Genomic DNA, 21,162 nt, shown 5'->3' with positions numbered 1-21,162 from the left:
GCCAAACATAACATCGTTCGCGGCTCAAAATATCAAAACCTCCATAACCTCGCCACGTGGATTAAAGCCAGGATAAGGTTTTATCTTTGTTTTCATCCTTAAAATATATCTGTTCACACAAATACCTTCCACAGCCCAAATCTTCAAAAGGAAAAAAAATGCTTTACTGCCTGTATTGGAAACTCGGTCCGACCTGTCAGTGCAAAGACAACCGTTGATTTTTTTAACTAAAATAAATCTATGATCATCGACTCAATCTCAAATTGAATACTTGAGTGCTTGACCAATATTCTTATTTTAGTAGCCGCCCCATGTATTAAGTAAGCAAGGGAAATTTTAATTTTTTTTTTTTAGGATTATTAAAAATGTTAAATTAAAAAATAATTAGAAAATTACTAAAACAAATAAAAATTTGTGTTTAATGGAATATTTGTTACTAGTATATTTCTAATTAAGATCACCTTGATATGTGTCACATAAAGGACATTAAATCGTCTTCTTTCATGTTCATAGTTCCAACAAATCCCACTCCAACATTTCATTAATTTTCAGTTTAGTGAAATAAGTGATGTAGTTTTTTTTTCTTATCGAATGTTGATTGTCATGTATTTTTGTCGACTCTTATTGAGTCGAAAGCACTGTCTTGGTATTTGGCCAATTTTCTCAAATATTTTCCTTATATTACATTCAAGAGTCATGTTTTTATCATATAGCTCTCTTTGTTCTCCAAAGAGTAATGCCTTATCAGATAGGTTGCATGGGCCATGCTCCAACAATTAAGGGTTCAATCAATTTTTAGATATTAAGATTTTAGGATTATTTGGCACATATAAAATTTTAAATTTAAATAAAATAGAATTATAACCAAGAAAGGATGAGAGAGAATTTCTATTGGCATCCCAATTTTTACTTATTATCAATCGTTGATTGATCATTTTATTTTTAATTGAGATGTGATAAATAAAAGGTAGGGGTGCCAATAGAAGCTCTCTTTAAAAATAGGTTTACTTATAAAAGTATAAAAATACAAAGATCATATTTCATATCAAAATTGATTTGGTTTCTTTTTCTTTCTTGCCATTTCGTGACTTGCTAAGTAATGCACTATGGTTTGTCGACCTTAACTAGTTTGTTGAATAGAAATGTGGGCCACTATCCCAGCCTGGATCCAGCCAAGTTCATTCCCCCACATTGAGGTCAAAATAATCGTAATTCTTCCGGGCATGCCTTACCCTATTAATATATGTATAAAATATTCTATTGTTCAAATGGTAAAAAATCATTCAGATATTATATCGCCAATTGTTTGGTACGATAAATCTTAGGCCTTAGGCCAATAGGACACAACTTTCCTTCTTCATGCAATTTATATCAATAATGAATGATGGGAAAGCAAAGGCATAAATGGATATACATTATGGTGCATCAATTTTTCGTGCACTTTTACATTAATCATGTAAAATTTATGCTTATGTGAAAATAATATAAAGGGTCGTGCTACACTGCTTGGATTGGACACTGGATCCAACACTGAATTGACCTAGTACTGTACAGATAATCGTTGATTCATTTACTTGAGATACAAGTTAGAAAATCAACGATTCTTTATGCATTGTCAAGTCAACTTAGTATTGGACCTAGTGTCTAATGCAAACAATAAAGCATTTTCCTAAAATAAAATTAATAAAATAGCCAGCATAATGTGGGATTAGCATTGCATTAAGAGAAAATTATAGTTAAGAAGAGTTGTGATGAATGCACGTGATTTTGTTATGCGGTTGGATACGTGATTGACGTGGCAAGTACAAAACTATAGATCTTTTTCATCGGTATACACGAGAAAAAGATGTGTGGTTTTGTGCTCTTACTACATCAGCCCCATACTCAACCGCGTGCATTCATCATTATTCATTTAATAAAGAGTGATGGAGAGAGATAACAAAAGGGTAAACGATAAGAAGACGAAACTGATTCATTCTTCAATCTTCTTACAACGTATTTTATATATAAAACCAAACCTTGAAGGACGAAATGAACACTTTCCAAGCAAAAAAGAGTAATTGTTTGGTGGGAATTCTATTGTTTTATGTCTCATTATATATTTTATTAGAGAGATTGGTATGGGTTTTTCAAAGAAACTCTCATTAATTAATATTTTCTCAAGACGTGAATGTTTAGCTTTGTTTTGTTTAAAAAAACATTATTTTGACTGATCGATGGGACCGTAAGTTGGCTTTAATCATGTGTAAGACATAGTATTCCTATGTTGAGGTGCTTAGTTTTAGAGTTTTGAAGAAAGTTTTTAAAGATTAATGACAAGGATGTTTGGTTTTATTACGAGGACGATGGAATGGAGAAATCTAGTAGGTGCGTGGTCACACGTTTGTTATCCATAAATTAGGGGTGGGTCTATTTGTACACACGAAATGGCTCATGTCATCTTCTTGTTTGTTACACCAACCTTATAATTTGCACACACCAAAATGACTCATTTCACCCCCTTTGCACGCACCCAAAAATTTGTTTTAACCTCCATTGTTTGGTATAGGTATTGAACCATTTCTTCATTTCTTCTTCTTCTTCTTCCTCTCTTTTTCTTTCTTTCTCTTTCCTTTTTCATTGTAGCTTAAAAATTTTTAATGACGGTTTTAAATTTTGATTTTACTTGTTTTTCTTATTCTCATATTTTCAATTAAATCAATTTTGCAATGGTCAATAGAAAGTTTTGTTCAGTAAGTACTTATCATTTAGTAATATTCGGTAGGTACCTATCGAATAGAACTATCAATTTTTTTTTCAAGTTCTTCGATTCAAAATCATCGTTTTGAAGTTTTAATAGTTATTTTTTCTATCTTCCTTGATGATTAAATGCAAAAATGTAAAAAAAAAAATGATAACTTAAAAAAAATAAATCGTAAAATTTAATCTCCATTGATTCATTGTCTCACAAAATTCAGAAGGAGATGAATAATGATAAGAAGAAGAAGTGGATTTTGGATTTTTTATTTGATAAGTGATAGCGTGTACAACTAGCAAAAAAGTCACTTAAATGAGTGCAATGAGTCATTTTGGTTTATGCAAATAGACCCACCCATACGTGACAGTTATCCTAAGAAGAGAATCCCAATCCTTTGCTTCTTGGGGTTGGATAGTTCCCATCTCCAAGCATTCTTTCGGCATCAAGTGTTGTACAGAAAATACTAGAATCTTACTGTATCATTTACCCGGAAGGGACAAATGCTTCTTAAGGTTAAGACTCCTTATAACCTTGAAGGCTTACTGTTTCACATTTTGTTACTTGTAGATAAAATTTTAAAAAATAAATACCTCATTTTATTTTATATCATTATAAGTAAATATTTTATATCATTATAAATAAATTAAATCTAATGTGAATCGAACTTGAATCAAAGGTATTTTATTATAATTTTAACATTATTGCTAACAAATGTCAATTTGAGCCAACAACACCCATCCGACTTTCGTTATAATAACTAGGTGGTGTGTGCACTGATGTTTTTGTAAATTTGAAAAAGTAACCAATAGCTTGCAATTTTCTTAGTTTTTTTTATTTATCAAAATGACCTTGATTATATTAACAAATAGCAGACCCACCCAATAATGGGTTTCCTTTGTGGTCCTAAAGAATGTCAATTCCCATAGAAGCAATCCTTGTTTTGGCACCACATGCCAATGTCAAAGATTATTATTTCTTTGAAAATGTGGGCTAAATTAAAAAATTTCCGTGAACCCCACATCCAGCAATGCTCCAGGTCATCCAATCAATTAAATATACAAATAATTTGACCATAAATTAACAACATGCATCATTAACAAGAAATTTTTTTATAAAAAAAAGGGAATTAAGGGACTATTTTATTATTTTCATAAGCAGTAACAACAAAAATGTTCATTTCCAAATTTAGTGAGATGCTAATCATAAGATAAATCAGCAAACCACATTTGATGGAAAACTTGTTCTCAAATTGAACATGTAGACAATTGTTTTGTTGGATAGCACTCTTTGCAAATCTCCTTCATCGGCATCAAACAGCTTTTAAAGTTCATCCTGAAAACACCAAATAGATAATAGATAATAAAATGTGGTGTTTTGAAAAGTAGATAATTAGACATGTCAGTCAAGTGACTTCACAATAGAATCCAAATTGTTAGCTTGAGGAGGCACACATAAACAAGCCAAACTGATTAGATTCCTTTAGAGGTAGTGATGCATTGACATCGGTTCATCACATACTACTACAAATGGCATTGCTAGGAACAAGATCAATGTTTTCAGACACTGAGCATGAATAAAGTGCTTGGCTGGCCAATACATTGCAATAGTATTCCTTAGCTTCTGGTACTAGAAATTTGAATTTTAAATTAGCAAAGAATTACTTCATGGCTTGTAACCCAAAAACCCATTGCAATGGTATTCCTCAGTAGTCTAATGCCATGGTTTACTAGCCTTCTCATCTGGTCTCCCCCTAAATGGGTATTTCAACATGATCTTCGGATACTAGATGATTAAGTTCATGTGAAATGAGTCTTGATTGTGTCTCATGTGATTCAAGAGAAACAGAAAACAGGGCAGGCCATAAAGGATGGAGAAGATAAAACTATTCTACCACAAGCATCAGAAGATCACGATAACCCCTTAAGCAAGGTGTGTGTGAATAGGTCAGTTTATTCCTCCATTTTTTGTTGTGAAGCAAACAATTAAAATATCACCTTAACATCTGTACTACCTATGTATGCATTTGATTTCAAATATACAAAGAGTGCGATAAAAAGGAACCATACATGTTTGCCTGTGTCGTCGTCCTCTTCTTCATCTGCCTCTTCTTCAGCCTGTACCATAAGATGATTTGCATATAAAAACGTTTGCATGAAATGATTGAGGCAAATATTACAGGAGATGGTTGATGGTTGAACTCACGTCAGATTCTTCAACAACACTCTTCTTCGCTTCCTCCTATTTTAAAAATTAAGAAAAGGAAAGGTAAAGGTTGAGAATTAAATGAATGTTTCATAAAATTTCCAGGATTGAAAGTTTAATCCAGAATTTTTGAAGAGAAGAAGATGAAAGTTAAGCACGCAAATAAAATACCTCCTCCTTTTTCTTCTTCTTAGCTTCATCAAAAGCTGCTTTCTCAGCCTACAAACAATTAAAACCGACATATGAAACGGACGGGAAAAAAAGAGTTAATGAAACAAACCATTGATAAATAAGGATTTAGGAATTGAGGAAGAGAGGGTGTCCAACATACATCCTTTTGCTTCCCCCACGTATCCTCAGCAAATTTCACCGCATATTCGGGGTCATCACAAATTAGAATGTTGTCAAACAAAGATCCTGCTTTCACCTGGACATAAATTGTAATAATCAATTCAACAAAATAGTAATCACAGTCAGAATACTAAATTCTAATTAAAAATAAGAAAGCATGTTAGAAGAAATTATTACCTGCCACAACTCAATTGCGACATACTTCAAGTTGGGGAATACATATAAATCTGGATCATCTTTGAAATCTGTTGAAAAAAGATTTAAGGTAAATGTAAAATACCTAATTAAATGAGGCAACAAGCATTCATTAAAATATATCAAAGAGCAAGCAAGATTGAAGGGAACCTGGGTTATCGATCATAGGTGTCACCCATTTACCCTTGTAATTGGGGTTCTTAATATCCTGTGGATACAAGAAACAGTACAGTCAAGTTCTATAAACTTATAAATAAGCTTCAAAGGTAGAATAGGATTTTTTTTTTTTTGGTATCACGACCTTAGGTCTCCATTCCCCCTTGTATTCAGGATTCAGAAATGTTGGGGCAACCCATTCACCATTTTTCTCCTCATCCCAATCATCTGGCTGTACCATCATATAATCATTCAGTTAAGGTCAGAGATAAAATGGCCGCATACTTCAAAAAAAAAAAGTTGTAAATAGATCATTTACTTGCCTTCTTGATATCAGGATCTGTTATCTCCTTTGGAATATCATCGTATCCCTGCTCATATATGTGAGGAATTACATTGTGAGGTGTAACACAACTAGGAAAAAATAACAGCAAAGAGTCTCAAATAGTAGAAAGAAGAAAAACAGGACAATTAACATATGAACAATTATGTACCTCGGGTTTCTTATCATCAGGATCCGGAATGAATTCTACTTCATCCCAATCCTCTGGCTGTAAAAGAGAACTTTGTTCATATTGAAATCTAGCAGCATGTATACTAGAGAAAAAGAAAAAAAGTACAATCCAGAATTTCAGTTTATAACCTTCTTGACATTGGGATCCTCAATTTGCTTAGGAGGTAGAATATCCCAATCTGTGTACAGGCTTCCAGATTGTTCCTCAACATTGTCAATTAGTATGCTATAAGTAGCGTCAGGACGAATGACGAAAGTGTAAACATGGGTTAGCTGATCTGTTTCACAAGGAACATCTTTTTTAATCAAGTGGTTCTTTCCGTCACGAGTCAGTATAGCATGAACTTTCTTTGTGGTGTAACCACAGATATCAGGTCCAAACATGATGCTGCATTGGACAATGTGAGCATTTTAGTAAATCGATTGCATGTAGTGTTAATAAACAGGTAAGGACTAAGAAATATATTATCGGCCCAATAGACAGAAATTGATTACCTGTACGGTGTCTCTCCTCCGAATTTCTTTTGATCAACCTCCCCACTTAGCAACTTTACATACCCACCACCACAGTCAAGCTTTTGTTCATGCTTGATAGAAAACTGGAAAACCAATGTCTTATCCTTGTTACTGAACCCAGGGAACTCCGCAGAGATGGCAAAAAATCTGGAGTCTGGAGTAGTCTGGATGCCTGCATCAAAGAAGCTTTGTTAGTAATAAATTGATTATTTTTCATTTTGAAAATTAATGATTTTAATACTAATAGTAAAGATTCAAAAAGATTTGGACTAAGAGTTTTGAAAAAGTGGGACACACTTCTTTAGAAGTTCTCAATAATGAAACATTTTACATTCTGTTTTTGGTAAGTAATGATTTTATTCGTTTTCAGACTTATATTTGATTGATAAGAGGTTTCAATGTGATATCAAGCCAACTCTCAGCTCAGCACAATTTTGTTTTTAAATTTCCCCACTTTCTCAAGTGAATTCTCCACATTCCTCATAATTTCTGTCATGAATTCAGTTTGATTAGAAGAACCCTGTAAAAAATTCGATCAATGCTTCTTGGTTGAGTTTGTTACAAAACAAAGAATAAAAATAAGTACCTTTATCATTTGGGTCACCATTCCATTTTCCACATGTATGCACCCAATCTCCAGCCAAGTTTTCATCTTTCTTCCAATCAGACTTCACCCAGCGATCCTCCCATCCATCTTCAGAGTCCATTCAAGAAAACAACCATAGAACAAGATAATTGTGTTATTTCATATTACAGAACAGAAATATAAAACACAAAGAATCTTATATAATCTGAAAGTAGTACTGGGATGAATAATAACAGACATGAATTTGAATTTTTCTAATAATTAGTTCATATTGACAAACAACAATTTTGTTGAAATACAAAATCATTTGGATAAAAAAAAAATCCAAAGGAATCGTATTTTGCCCAGTTTACCAAATGCAGCTCTATAAATTTGTGTCGCACCATAATCAACAATGCATAAATTAAACCAAAAAACTTTGCATTAAAAGTTACCTCTTGAGTCTTGACATAAGAAACATGTTCATAGATTGAGCGTGGAAGCTACAAAGAAGCTTAGATGGATGAATAGAAAATTTGAAAAAGAAAAAAAAAAGAAATGAAGGCATTAATGAAAATGTAGGAGTAGCCTCCATAGGTGTTATACGAATGGAAAATCTATTGGGATGCTTGTAACAGTCCAGTTAAAAGAAACGTGCAAGTTAATAGTTCTATAAGAGTGAGTGGAAGACTAAAAAGGGTATGGATTCAGATACTTAGAGCGGATATGAGCACACTTGAATTAATAGATACAATGTCTGTTTGCTCAAAGGAGCCTAACCTTTAGGGATAAGGCTTTCATGATGATGATGATAATGAAGATGACATATTTTTTGATTGGCAAATCCCTTTACATATACTTTCCAACAATTAGTACATAAATATACAATAACAAACTCCAAGTTGTAATTGATATTTATTTTAAGAAAAAGGAGACTCATAGGTTAAAGATACATGTGGTTACCAACTTCTCAAGATTTAAGACTACCACTATTTGGTCTTCAATATAACTTACATGATTATGGAAATTTCAGTCCAAATGTGCCTGATAAATGTTTTAACCAGGTTAAATCTTTTCTCAACACTCAATGTATATCAGTTATGCATCAAAATCAAGATACAATGATATAAATACAATTGGACTATTTTAGGTCAATTAAAAAACTAGAATGCATCAAAGCACAATAAAAAAAAGATTATTTTAGTAATACCCCCTTTAAAAATATTAGGTTTATCCCCTAAAAAATGTAAGATTAAAGAGTCATGCTGGAGTAACATTAAAATTGACATTGATTCTCACATTGCTGATGTGAAAGTGCACACATTGTCATAGATGCTTTTCACTCTAATCTCAATGAAAAGTATCTATGATTCCGGACATACATCCACATCAGCAATGGGAGAATCCATGTCAATTTTAATGTTACTTCAGCATTTTCCTAGATTAAAATAAGGTTTTGTAAGCGTACGCCCTTAACAATAAATACACTTTGGAAATTGGAATCTGAGGGTATTTTGGTAAAAAAATAAAATTTCAAGGGCATTTTCGATACAAAATCCAATTTCCAAAGTGTATTTGTCGCACTTTAACATGTGCCCTTAGGGCACACTTTAACAAGACCCATTAAAATATTGGATATACATTAACAATCAGCATAAGATTTTGTGAATTAAAAAAAATTAAAAAATAAAAACCCAATTTAATTGATGTTTAATTTGCTGATCGGCCAGATCAATCATCTAAAAACCTAACAAGGACATACTTCCACACAATCAAACAGTACACACCATGGACTCTAAGAGCAACCAAATCCATAATTTTAAAAAAAATCCAGCAATGTACTCTGTTCCAACAGTAAAAGCTCACAACTTTACATGCAAAACGTATATATAACAGATGAAATTTAAACACGTCTCACACTAACATTAGATCAACAAGATCTAGAAACATATTACTCAATCGGACAGTATCACACCATGAACTAGCAAAGCAACCAAATCAGTTAACCATGCAAGAGTTCATTCGAAAATCCAGTAACGTAATCGGTTCTCCAACAGTAAAATCTCGCAAACTTACAAGTAGAAGAAGAAATCAAAGACCTCTAACCTTGACATAATCAACAAGATCGATCAATCAAACATCGAGGAAAAAACAATTTAGAACAATTAAAGGACGAAGTAATCCAGAAATTTGATTTAAGTTCAAGGCGCGAAGTAAAGCATCACAAACACGAAAATGCCACGAAATCACAGATCAAAAAGTAAAATCCTGTGAGATTGCTCACCTTCAAAGCGTTCTTCGAAGAAAACTTCTGCCGTGACAATGGAGAGAAGAGAGATTAGGGCCAAAGCGTAGGAAACGAAGGAGACTCGATTCGCCATTTTTTTGACGCCGCTGACTTCTACTGACAGCAATGTAGTATTGAGTTGACAAAGAAAAGGCCGTTTATTTATAGGCAAAACAAATGTCAAACCTATAAACAGAAATTTATTGTAATGAGTTGGGATCCAGAGTGGTATCCCATTCCTATAGCTACATACGCTGTCTACGTGGCATGTTTTGGTTAGAGATTAAACACATCGGACTGCTTACCACGTAAAAACGGCTTATTATCAGTCCCATGTATTTTAAAATCCTACCAAAATATGCCACGTAGATAACGTTCCTATATCCATCAGAAAACAACTAAAAATGTCATTCAGCAAAATGCAAGAATATGTTCGTCTTATCATTGCGTTTTAAGGAAAGAAAATAAAGGGTATAATGAGAAAATGGAAAGAAAATAAAGGGCATTACGACAAAAGACCTCGAGATGCCCCCAATCAAATAAAGAAAATTATTTCCTGTAGAATCGGTAGTATTTTTAGATAGTTGACACAATGCCACATCAATAAATTAATAATTGTTTAAATTTGGAAGTTGACTGACAGTCCATTTTCAAAGGCTTGGATCAAGACTGAAACTTTCTCATTTTGATTTTGTTTTTCTTTTCAAATCTAATCAAGATTATGAAGCCTAGAGGCTTGATTTATTATTCTTTTCAAAAGAATGTTTCAATCATTCAGAAAACACTATAAGAACTACAAGAAATTAGTATCTTAGAGGATTCACTTTGAATCTAGATTTATAAATAATTAGTAATGGGCAAGTGGAAACACATGTGTATTACAAAAATTAGGATTTATACGCAATTCATATTTTTATAATTATTTAAAAAAATTAAATACAATCAATTTTATATCAAATTTTTATCATCTAATTTATTATAATTTTAAAATGTTAAAACTAATTCTTGGTTGCTATATTGTGCCAACTTAACTGTGTGGAGTGTTGATAACATGACCTAGGTCCAAATCTGGTTTAAACTCATTTTCATGTTGATTGCTACTTACTTCCCTCCCTCCTCCCCCCCTCCCCCAAACACACACACACACACACACACACACACACAAAAGAAAGAAAGAAAAGAAAAAGAGGAGGTGGTGGGATGGAAATTCTATTCTTTTTTGTGAAAATGACATTGATAATATCCAATTTGGGTATTCCAAAATTTATCGTAAAAAACAATGATTCCGCCTATTCTCCTTATAATAGTAAAGATGTATGGAGGCTGAATAGAATTATTAAGGGTGATTTAAACGTATCCCTCCATGTTTTGGTAAATATTAGAGATATTGTTGTATTTTCAAAGTGAAGATGTGCCCCTAGACCTAGGTTTTATGTGCGAGACTAAGGTAAAATGATTGAAATTCCCTGATCTTTGACCACTAGCCAAAACCTCTCCCCATGAACTCTAGTAATTTCAATGATGTTTACCAAAAAGCTTTGGTTTTTCTCCTTATAACCCATCATCTACAAGCCTTCAACCGCTATGACAAATTATTTTTAACTTATTCATCTTGATCTTCAATATTATTTTGAACCTCACATTAGCCTCTTGTAGAAAATTCTTGATTTTTCTATCCAAAATTAGTCACCGTACATATCTTATTTTCCAAAAATCCTCTTGTTCTCAAATTTTGTTGATTAAATTAGGTACATTTTTTAGGTTGAAGATGAGGATAAAAGATTTTACCCAAAAGGTTGAACATGAATGATTTTGAAAAAGCCATCCTTGTTATTTTTCAATTGTCATTGAGATTTCAAGAGGATAAAATCGTAAGATTGAAGACAATTAGTTTTGGGTTGAAAATCAAAGGATTTTCTACTAGAGATTCAAGATGAGGAACATTTAAGTCATTTACTATCCTCTCTCAGAGAAGACCTAGGTCAAGGGGATATCATCAGATTGAAAACACAAGGATATCGCTAATATTGAACAAAATATAGAAGGGGTGGTTCAAGGCGATATCTGGTTGAAAACATAGGGGTGTCCCTAATATTGATCAAAATGTAAGGGGGCAAAGATCACCCAATTATAAATGATCAGAACTTAATCACCCTCCAACCATATTTGACTGCTAACCATTCAACATTGGCTTAGTGGTAAAACTAGCGCTAAGGATTTAAGCATTCTAATCATGTGTTCACAACTTGTTGCATGTTAGGAAGCTTCTATGGTGATCGAAACACCGGAAATATTGTGAGGATCTCACATCAAGCAAGATGATTATATAATTAACCTGGGTTCAAAAGACGTATTTTATACTCATGAGTCATGATTGACTATAAATCTAGCTTGCCTAGCTATATATATATATATATGGGGACGGTTCGACAGACGTCTTAGAAACCGAATGAGAAACCCATATCTCTCATTCGCTGGATTTAGAGAAAACAACGGCTGAAATTTCGTCTGATGTCAATTTCATTTCGTAAAAAAGAAACTTGTGCTTTTATATATTTATAGAAAACTCCCTCATTTTTTATTATTTTTTAAACAAACAAATAACTCTCAAAACACTCTCACGTCTCTTCTCTCTGGATCGACTGAAATCACAGAAAATCTCTCTTTTCTCTGCTATAAATCTACCAAAAGATCAACATATTAGGTCAATGAGCCCAAAATATACGCCAAAAGGATTAGTAAATTTTTAGGGATGGTAACGGGCAGGTTTGGGCCAATTTTAGCTTCACTCAGACCCGATTAGTTACATTCACCCCTACCCCGACTTGGGTCTAAATTTGTTAATCTATCCCCACCCCCAATAGTATTTTTAAACCCTGATCTCACTCCATTCGGCATTTTAACATTTTTTTTCCTTTTTCTCAATCAAATTTGCAAATCTCTAATTTTTTTAATAAAACAAATCCTAATAAGATTTTAGAGCTCCACCCGATCTTTTATTTATTACACCCTAATTAAAATGATAAGTAAAGATGGGGGTACCAATATAAACTCCCTTGAGGGGTATATTTATATATATAAATCAGGATGGATGGGTCGGCGGGGTATATAAAAACCGTCTCCTTCCCAGATCCGATTCATTTCTTCCCCTTTTTAATATAAAAAATCCTTTAAGTGTGAAAACCTGACCCCATATGGGTGGTGTCACCGACGGGGCGGAGCGGGGGAAAAATTGCCATCCCCTATAAATTTTCCTATCGATTAGATAGCAAATTTGTATTCTTGTAACTATTGTAGTGGTGCTGATTTGCTAGGCATGAGACGGTTTGTTTGGACTCGTATATTGTTACCCCCTCACATCAAATGTCACTGATTCCAAATTAGTGGTTAATCTATCTAAATGGTATTGAGTGCATGAACCTCTCAAGTCCCAATCGCTCTAAAAGTGGTCGATTACATCTGTTTTATTTTTTTTTTAATTCGCCAAGTACTCATGATTTATTATTATTATTATTATTATTATTATTAAAAGCGTACAAACCCTATAGTCAAAACATGACATGCAATGGTTTCGAAGCAAATGCGTATCCTTAAGATAAATTCTAAGTGCTGGATTTCACATTTCAATGGTCAGGATTAGGTATTTGTTTATGAGTTTTATTTTTCTGAATCTAAAAATTCTAAAGTGGTAGCACTTTAAGATCAAGGGGTGTGCTCCCCTTGTGGTCTCAATTTCGATTCCCACTAACTACTAATATTAGTGACCACGGACCGTAGGATTAAAATCCTGTTTCGCAAGTCTTGTTCGGGGAGGAGGGAATAGTTGGTGCGCGCAAGCTGGCCCAGATGCCCTTAATAAAAAAAAAAAAAAAAAAAAAAGAACAATGATTCCTACACAAAAGCATGACAATTAATAAAAAGAGCTTCTATTACCACACCAACTTTTGCTAACACCACCCCAATATGTGTGTTAATTCGACATCATTGAATTTTTCCCATCCTCCATTAATTTGATGATTTCAACTCATTGAAAAAAGAAATTCGGCAATGAAAAAATCGATGTTAGTTCGACCCCTTGGTCCATCAAATTTTATAATATTCCTTAGACCTTTGAATATGAGCCTTTTTCCATGTTGTGGTGGTGTTGGCAAAAGTTGGTGTGGCATTAGAATCTCTATTTATAAAACATAAAATTCACTGATGATCCTTTTTTTAAACGAACCTATAATGCTAGCGTGCCCTATCACCAAGGATGTAGAGAAAAACCATATAAAGGTGGCCAAACTACTAGCTCTACCAAATAACTGTCTTTCTAGTCCACTTCATTGTCGAGGACTTCAGCAGGTACATTAGCCAACAAAAATGAAATGAACTTCATTTTGTTGCTTCATAAGATGTGTATCATAGTTTGATGCTTTTACGCTTGTTTTATGATTAATTAAGATCATATTTAATTGATTTTCATGGTATCATCATCTTCAAAAAGATAATTATTTTCATCAGAAATTTTCTTTTCTAGGAAGTCAAGTCCATTTAAATATCAGAACTTAATAATAACGAGTGTCTAACAAGGATGTATATAGAAGTAATATAGTTGTTTCACTTATCACTTTCTTTTTAATAAGTTTTTATGAATTGTCTCATTATGCGAAAGATCACACTAGTCATTAAAATAAATTAAGCAACATGTGCTTTGCTGGTGCATTTTCCCAAAATTAACATATATAAATAATGTTCATGGGATCTAATACGCTTAAATCATAAGATAAATAGATTCAAGAATGGATCAAACTTGGTCTATCCTAGAACTTTAGAAGATGACCAAATTTGCTCCACTATTACAGCATTTCTTCGCCTTGGATATGGGTGACTGCTAGACAACGATATAAGGCTCCAACTATTGAGCCACTACAATGATATTAAGAAGTGTTCCTCACTTCCCAATTCCCAATCTAGGGTAGATTATCTTGTATGGAAGCTCAGAAAAATTTCCCTAAAATGTTTTTTCGTTAAAGAGAAATTTCTATTGTTTTCGGTTTTTGAAAATTCTAAACAATAGAAATTTAATTTTAAGAAATGTTTTCCCGAGCTTCCATAATTTCGCGTCAAGTTCTTCCACCAAAGTTAGTGGGTGGCCAAACACCTAGGCTGTCGTTGGCAATGTAAGACGTGCAAGACAATGGCACAAGGCAAAGCCCTCTACTCCTGAGATCTCGCTTTGGTTCTTCCTCTCTTTCCCCGTCACTTGAACCCTGTGGTTTTTAGCAATAGTAATTGAACATGTTAACATATATACGACAACAACCATAACAAAGCCTTATCATCCCAAGTCCCAAGTGCGGATAAACGAAGAGGGTTATGTTAGTTGGCAGTCAATGTAAAATTTTGTTATACTAACAAGAATCGTAATAAAATATTTCATTTAGTTCATCATGAATAATGAATCTTAGCATGCAAAAACGAGTCATGATCCAAAAGAATGTCCTGTTCCTATAGCATTAAATAGTGTCTACGTGTCATCTTTTAATTGAAAATTAAACATATTGGGCTGTGTGCAATGTAGAAAACGGTTTGTTAATTTAAGAGCTGGATATGTTGTAAAGTCCAAACAAAATGTACCACATAGATAATGCGGGACACCATTTTGGATCCTAATCCTTCAAATAAAGGAAAAAAAAATGATTAAAGAGTAATTTTTACGTTGGACAATTTTTGATGGGATGTTGGGGTCGAATGATGGGTAACTATCATCACTTGATAGAGTGGGACCCACCTTTTTTTTCTACATTAATAATTTAAAAAAGGGTTATGATTGCTGGAGGTCTGAACTCATGGAAAAAAAACGTAATCCCATCCTTTAAATACAAAATCCAAAGTACCTCCAAGTATGTGTTATCAATATAACTATAAATCTCAATTGTTGAATTTTGTATCTAAACAATTAGAATCATGTGTTTTCTTCGGAGTCATTCTTCATGAGTCACCCCCACCCTAAAATAATAGGTTAAGTATCTGTATATTTTTTAGTAATAATAAGAAAAAGAAAAAAAAATAATCTTACCTCTTGAATTGATCTACGAGTATTGTTTCGTGATGCCTTCATATAAGGCACGCTTAGTGTCTGCATATGAAAAAATCCAAGTTAACCCTCTCAAAGGTACTCAAACAGGAAAATTATATTGATATCCCGGCGGAATGCTAAAACATTACAAATCCAGCCATGTTGATTGTTGCACCAAGTCAGTTTTGATAGATGACTCAGTTTATAATTTTGATTTGGATAAGAAAAACACCTTCTTTACTAACTTAGTAAGATTTCAACTCTTATTAAAGGTCGTTGAACTCAAATGGATTACCAAATTAACAATCCAACACCATATCCTTAGTAAACTTTATTGATTCTTAAGAAAAAATACTTATCCCTAAGAAATCTATGTTTTGTAAGCAATTCTTGCAAAATGGATTCCTAGTAAACTCATAGTATCATACTGATTCCAGGAAACAGTGCTAATCTCTAGGAAATCTGTGTTTTTCCTCTCGTCTCACCTTTTATGTTTGATGGAGAGTCTTTACCAAGGTTTGAGGTTCTCCAACATATTGAGGATAGATTTTGGATGAAAGGAAAAACACAGATTTCGTAAATCCTACCAGCTTTTAAAGTCCTAGGGATTAGTTTATTTATTTATTTATTTTTTTAAGAATTCTTTTTTCTAGAAAAAATACAGATTTCGTAGATACCAGCTTCTTTTTCAAAGGGATTAGTTTTGTATTTTTAAGTGATTCATATTTTGGGAATCACTAAGAGTATCCTTAAATCTCAGTCGTTCATTTAATAGATGCATTTTAGTAATTTTATGAGTTCTGACTTCTCTAATCTCAAAAGACGTTTCTTTTCACACAGCCTACATCATTATGACCCAGATGGGAGAAAACACACAAGTTTCCTATAAAGTAGTCTAAGTTTCCTAGAGTTCCATTTTTAGGGTATCCCTAAGAATAACCTCTCATCTCAACCCTACGATTTAATGGAGAGCCTAGGTCGTTTGAGGTTAGAAAAGTTCCAACAAAATTGCTAGAAGATTTCTTCATCCCTTTTTAGTTATTTTGTTGAAAGATTCCTATAATGCATCATAAATAAAATAATTAATTAATCAGATCTAAGAAAATGCAAGTGAAAGTACCTCGACTTGATCCTGGAGGAATTTTATGTACCCAATGGCCTCCATTAGAACCGAGGCTGTGTCAGTCTGTATAAGTTCCACATAATTGATTTTTATATTATTAGCACAGAATTCAGGGTAATAAATGAAATAATTTATATTTTTACATTCTTATATATATAATAAATCAAATAATTTATATATTTTTACTACAAGAAAATACCTTTCCAAATGGAGCTACTAACTGTTGGAGAGCTGCAATTCTATCTCCCAACTTCTCCTTTCTAACCTGATTGATGCCACATATGCAAATATGGACAACTTTATCAACTTCAATCTTAATTTTAATTTTTTTTAAATATAAAAAAACCCACTTATTTTCTATAAATGAAACTAAATGCAATCTTGTGCACCTTAAAGGGTGCTAAAGGAGATCGCGTTTCCATTCGAGCTTTCTTTGTTGCTGTATGTGATGCTTTTGGCTCTGAAAAACTGCTTGATCTCTTTGTTTCTGTAGCTCCATTCATGAAGGATGATATCTATGAATGGTGATAAAGTAAATATCAGTTCAATAATTTGACTGATCCATGAAATGACGAATCAGATATGATAACACAACAGATCAGTAAATAATGCCAAAGAGGGACTCCTTATCAGAAGAAGAAGGAAAGAGAAAATGAATTTTGAACTTTTTGTTGCAAGAAGTTTAAAGAAAAAAATTAATCAATATCAAAGGGTTTCATCTTTCTTTATTCATGCAGCAGAGATGTATCTAATAAGTATATTTGGTATTTGGGTAGTAAATATTATTTTCAAAAACTACAAATTACAAACCTAAAACTTATAGCAAAGAAATACAAAACCCCATATTGAAACTGTAGATTACTTTTGTTATTACAAGATTCCCCAGAGAAATGATAAAAAGTACTTAGCTTTACATAACTTTACATTCATGAACAAAACCCATTTTTCATTTGGAGTAAAAAAAAAACCCAAATAATTAATAAAAAGTAATTTTAGATATCTATAACTTCATGAATAAATCTATTTTCATTTGCTTACTACAACTTCTACCAGTACTACTACAGAAGAAGAAGAAGAAGAAGAAGAGGTTACCCACTTTATTTGGGCTGTTTGGTGGCCAAGTACTTGATTCTTGCATATGTTCAAGACCAAAAGAGAGACTTTCTTTGAATAGGCCAAGATTATTATTATGTGCTGGCTGGACAAAACTCCCACCAAATTTTGTAGAGTTCAAGAGATCCAAAGCTTGGAAGTTCATGCCTAAGGAATTTAAAAATGAGGGAGAAGACGGATTCAGGTTCGAAATATAAGTACTTGGAGAAATTTGGCTGAAGTATCCTTTACTAGATGTTGGTGCACCTCCAAAGCTTGCAGAACTTAGAGGTTTGGAGTACATTTCTCCAATTGAAACTTGAGGTCCATTGAGTTGGCAACCAGAAGAGAAGGTTTTGAGAAAGAGCTTCTCACTTAGATCATGTAAATCATGTTGTTCACGTTTGGCGTAGCTTGTGGAGGGCAAATGGAACTCTTCATCACTAAATTTGGAGGAATTAGAATCTGATAACTCCTCTTTGATTTTATTTGCAAGATGTAGTTCATGGGCTGACTGATTGTTGAAGCTACCTGTATTACAAGTCCAATGAAAGCCTGAGTCTTGAATCATGGAAGTGTTCAGAGGAGGAGCTAAATTGTCACTGTTTTGCTTGAAATCCCTTGAGTTTGAGTAAACTCCATTGATGTTTAGATTGAAGTTACCAGCATTCCTGAGTAATCAGTCCAAAGAAAAAAATAACAAATCTAAATTAAATCTTCAAATAATATATAATGGACAAAACCCTAGTACAAACCCTAAACTTTTTAAAAGGAAATTTGAGAATTTAACCACATAAAAACCCTATTTACGAAATGGTTAATTACCCATCACAATTAAGTAAGTTTTCATTGATATTAGAGGACAATTCTTACAGAAGAAATCATATGTAGATTTCCTTCTCCTGGTTATTGATCAACAAGAATTAATAACCCTAGAAGATAACTCCAAAAGTAGAAGGCATTCTTAGTGGGTAGATCAAAAATGAAATACAAAGCAAAGAACAAAAAAAGCAAGTAGAATTCAGATTTCAAGAATAAAGCATATATATATATATATATATATATAGGAGGGTTCACTTACACAAGTATGGAGAACAAAAAGAGAGAAATAGTGAAAAAGAAGGGATGTTGTATAGATAATTCAGTAAGGGTTGTTGAACTTACAAAATGAGATTTGGGTTCCAAGAGTTGTTGTTGCTTGCCACACCATAGAGAGATGGGGTTGCCAAAGAAGATCCATCAAACTGTTCTTGGAGCTGATGCTGTTGATGGAGATTTGCAGATTCCATGATGGTTTTGTTTAAAGACTTGAGAATCCCAAGATGGGTAATTAAAATTTAACTAGCTCTCTAAGAATCTGTCACTTTATTCACAGGAACAGTTCAGGTGCACCCACAACTTCTCTTACTTTTAGCCACTTTTGTACTCAGTTTCTTCTTTACTCTTTCAAGTCTCAGCTTAAAGCAGACCTGAAAAGAAAGAAAGAAAGATAGGAGGGTAAATTAACCATCTAATGCTACCTCTCTCTCTCTCTCTCTCTCTAAAATATTTTTCCTTTTCTTTCTTTTCTTAAAGTGAAGCTTTTTGCACTCTACAATCTCAAGGAGATGATGATTATAATTATCTAAGCGATGACTAATCTCCCTGCCTTCGATCCCAAGGCTCTTAACAAAGGCCTGAGAAGGGAAATGATAGCGCGCTCTCTCTCTCTTCCATACCCGCATGACCCTTATATATCATATTCCATACTGTCGGTGTCTGAAGTACACAATAATCATGCATAGTTTTAAAACTCTGACTCGACTCGGATGTCCAACAAGACGAGTCAACTCGATGACTCATGATTCGATTTGGGTAGTCAAATATATATAAAGTTTTCAAATATCTAAAATCAGTTTTGTTGTCGATACAAATTTGCTCACTCACAAGAAAAAGAGCCGTGCTGGGGTGACACAGGATTTGCCATGATTCTCACAATTCTGATGTGGACATGCATACATAATCATAGATGATTTTTACTTGTATCGCTAGAAAACACATCTATGGTTACGTGCACATCCCACGTCAGACATGTGAGAATCGCAGTACACACACACACTATATATAATCGTGCTGGGCTGACATTGGGATTTACTGTGATTCTCACATTTCTGATGCGGGTGCACACATAACCTTAGATATGTTTCCTCGAGATATAAGTAAAAAGCATCTATAGTTATGTGCACACCTCTTTGTCAGAAATGAAAGAATCACAGTATATACATATATATATATATATATATGTATCCTCATAAAACATCAGTCAATTCCGAAACTGCTAATCCTAATTTATAAGTTGAAGAATTGTAAATAGTCATTTTTTTTGTTAATCACTTTTGATGAGGTTAGAAGTTTCGGAATAAGCTGATTTTTGGTGAGGATCATGGCATAACAATTGTGACAAAAAGTCAATTTTAAAATTGGGTTTCTGATTTGGCTTAGTAAGTTGGTTAAAAAAGTCAATTTGAAACCTAGTCAAATGAATCAGTTGAGTTTTAAGTGTGCCCTACCCTATCTTAGCTCACAATAAGGTCCATGTACTTATATTTATATAACGATTTTTGGAAGGTGAATAAAATGCTCAATGTAATTACTAAGAGGTCCATTGATAACATGGTTACGATCATTCGGTCTGTGTACGTATGGGGATGTAGCCTATCTACCAAGTGGCTGCCACTTCAATACATATGTGTTAATTGTGGCTGGATATGAAGTGATGCATATAGAGATATTATGAAAACGTGATCAACTTTTGACAAATTATGATTTTGGCTCACTGTTCATTTTAATTACCAAAACATGAATGATAATGAATATTTCAGAGGTTTTAAAGTAACTATTTCACAAGTTTAAAGTGAAAATCTCGCAGGTTTCTTTATTTTTAGCGAGATAGTCACTTTGTATTTGTTATTGTTCATGTTTTGGAATTAAAATGAACAATGAGCCAGAATCGTAAATCTGTCAAATTAATTCAGCTCGGTGGGCTGGTGGATCACACTATAATTCATGATTATAATTAGATAGTGATAATTTAATTGAAGAAGGGAATCAACTCAAAAAAAAAAAAAAAAAAACGAGGAAAGATAAATTAGGATCTTTAAGATGGTTGTTAAAACAATTCTCTCTGGTAGAGTAATTGATTTTGCATAATAATTCATAATTATTATGGTGAGCTGGTGTATCACATTATAATTCATGATTATAATTACATGGTAACAATTTATTTGAAGGAAGGAGTATTTCATCTCAATGAAAAAAATAAAATAAAAGAAAAATAGGATCTCTAAGATGGTTGTTAAAACAATTCTTGGTAGTAGAGTAATT

At 33.1% G+C, this 21,162-nt stretch overlaps 2 protein-coding genes across 3 annotated transcripts; both read right to left on the bottom strand.

Moving 5' to 3' along the window:
• Nucleotides 1-3,859: 3,859 nt before the first annotated feature.
• Nucleotides 3,860-9,679, bottom strand: LOC147408890 (calreticulin-like). Its single transcript, XM_086423378.1, has 14 exons — nt 9,521-9,679; nt 7,258-7,365; nt 6,651-6,843; nt 6,285-6,543; nt 6,136-6,192; nt 5,961-6,012; nt 5,787-5,869; nt 5,636-5,693; nt 5,468-5,535; nt 5,271-5,366; nt 5,111-5,158; nt 4,940-4,975; nt 4,804-4,851; nt 3,860-4,069 (listed from the first exon to the last, which is right to left on the bottom strand). The coding sequence occupies exons 1-14, from the start codon at nt 9,615-9,617 to the stop codon at nt 4,058-4,060; spliced, it is 1,215 nt and encodes a 404-aa protein (XP_086279504.1). The 5' UTR covers nt 9,618-9,679; the 3' UTR covers nt 3,860-4,057.
• A 4,594-nt stretch (nt 9,680-14,273) lies between these two features.
• LOC147408889 (basic helix-loop-helix (bHLH) DNA-binding superfamily protein) lies at nt 14,274-19,510 on the bottom strand. 2 transcript variants are annotated; one of them, XM_086423367.1, is made up of 8 exons: nt 18,964-19,510; nt 18,067-18,470; nt 17,804-17,967; nt 17,097-17,222; nt 16,907-16,972; nt 16,705-16,770; nt 15,585-15,644; nt 14,274-14,775 (listed from the first exon to the last, which is right to left on the bottom strand). In XM_086423367.1, the coding sequence occupies exons 1-8, from the start codon at nt 19,086-19,088 to the stop codon at nt 14,629-14,631; spliced, it is 1,158 nt and encodes a 385-aa protein (XP_086279493.1). In that variant the 5' UTR covers nt 19,089-19,510; the 3' UTR covers nt 14,274-14,628. The 2 variants fall into 2 exon arrangements, with proteins under 2 accessions (XP_086279493.1, XP_086279486.1); XM_086423360.1 differs by having other exon boundaries at nt 17,804-18,470.
• Between the last annotated feature and the right edge of the window lie 1,652 nt (nt 19,511-21,162).

The sequence above is a fragment of the Akebia trifoliata genome, chromosome 2 (genome assembly GCF_017979445.1).
Source record: "Akebia trifoliata isolate Shusen 1 chromosome 2, ASM1797944v1, whole genome shotgun sequence".
NCBI classification, from domain to species: domain Eukaryota; kingdom Viridiplantae; phylum Streptophyta; class Magnoliopsida; order Ranunculales; family Lardizabalaceae; genus Akebia; species Akebia trifoliata.
Note: the sequence above shows the minus strand (reverse complement) of the source record. Positions and strands in the feature narration are given on the sequence as shown.

Coding starts and splice junctions, on each gene's coding strand:
- LOC147408890 (XM_086423378.1), bottom strand. CDS start 9,617: ATGGCGAATCGAGTCTCCTTCGTTTCCTACGCTTTGGCCCTAATCTCT. Junction 6,844..7,257: donor TGGTGACCCAAATGATAAAG/GTACTTATTTTT, acceptor TCTTTGATGCAG/GCATCCAGACTACTCCAGAC. Junction 5,536..5,635: donor ACCTATGATCGATAACCCAG/GTTCCCTTCAAT, acceptor TTTTTTCAACAG/ATTTCAAAGATGATCCAGAT.
- LOC147408889 (XM_086423360.1), bottom strand. CDS start 19,088: ATGGAATCTGCAAATCTCCATCAACAGCATCAGCTCCAAGAACAGTTT. Junction 15,645..16,704: donor TCCTCCAGGATCAAGTCGAG/GTACTTTCACTT, acceptor TTTCATATGCAG/ACACTAAGCGTGCCTTATAT. Junction 14,776..15,584: donor CTCGTAGATCAATTCAAGAG/GTAAGATTATTT, acceptor TAAAAACCACAG/GGTTCAAGTGACGGGGAAAG.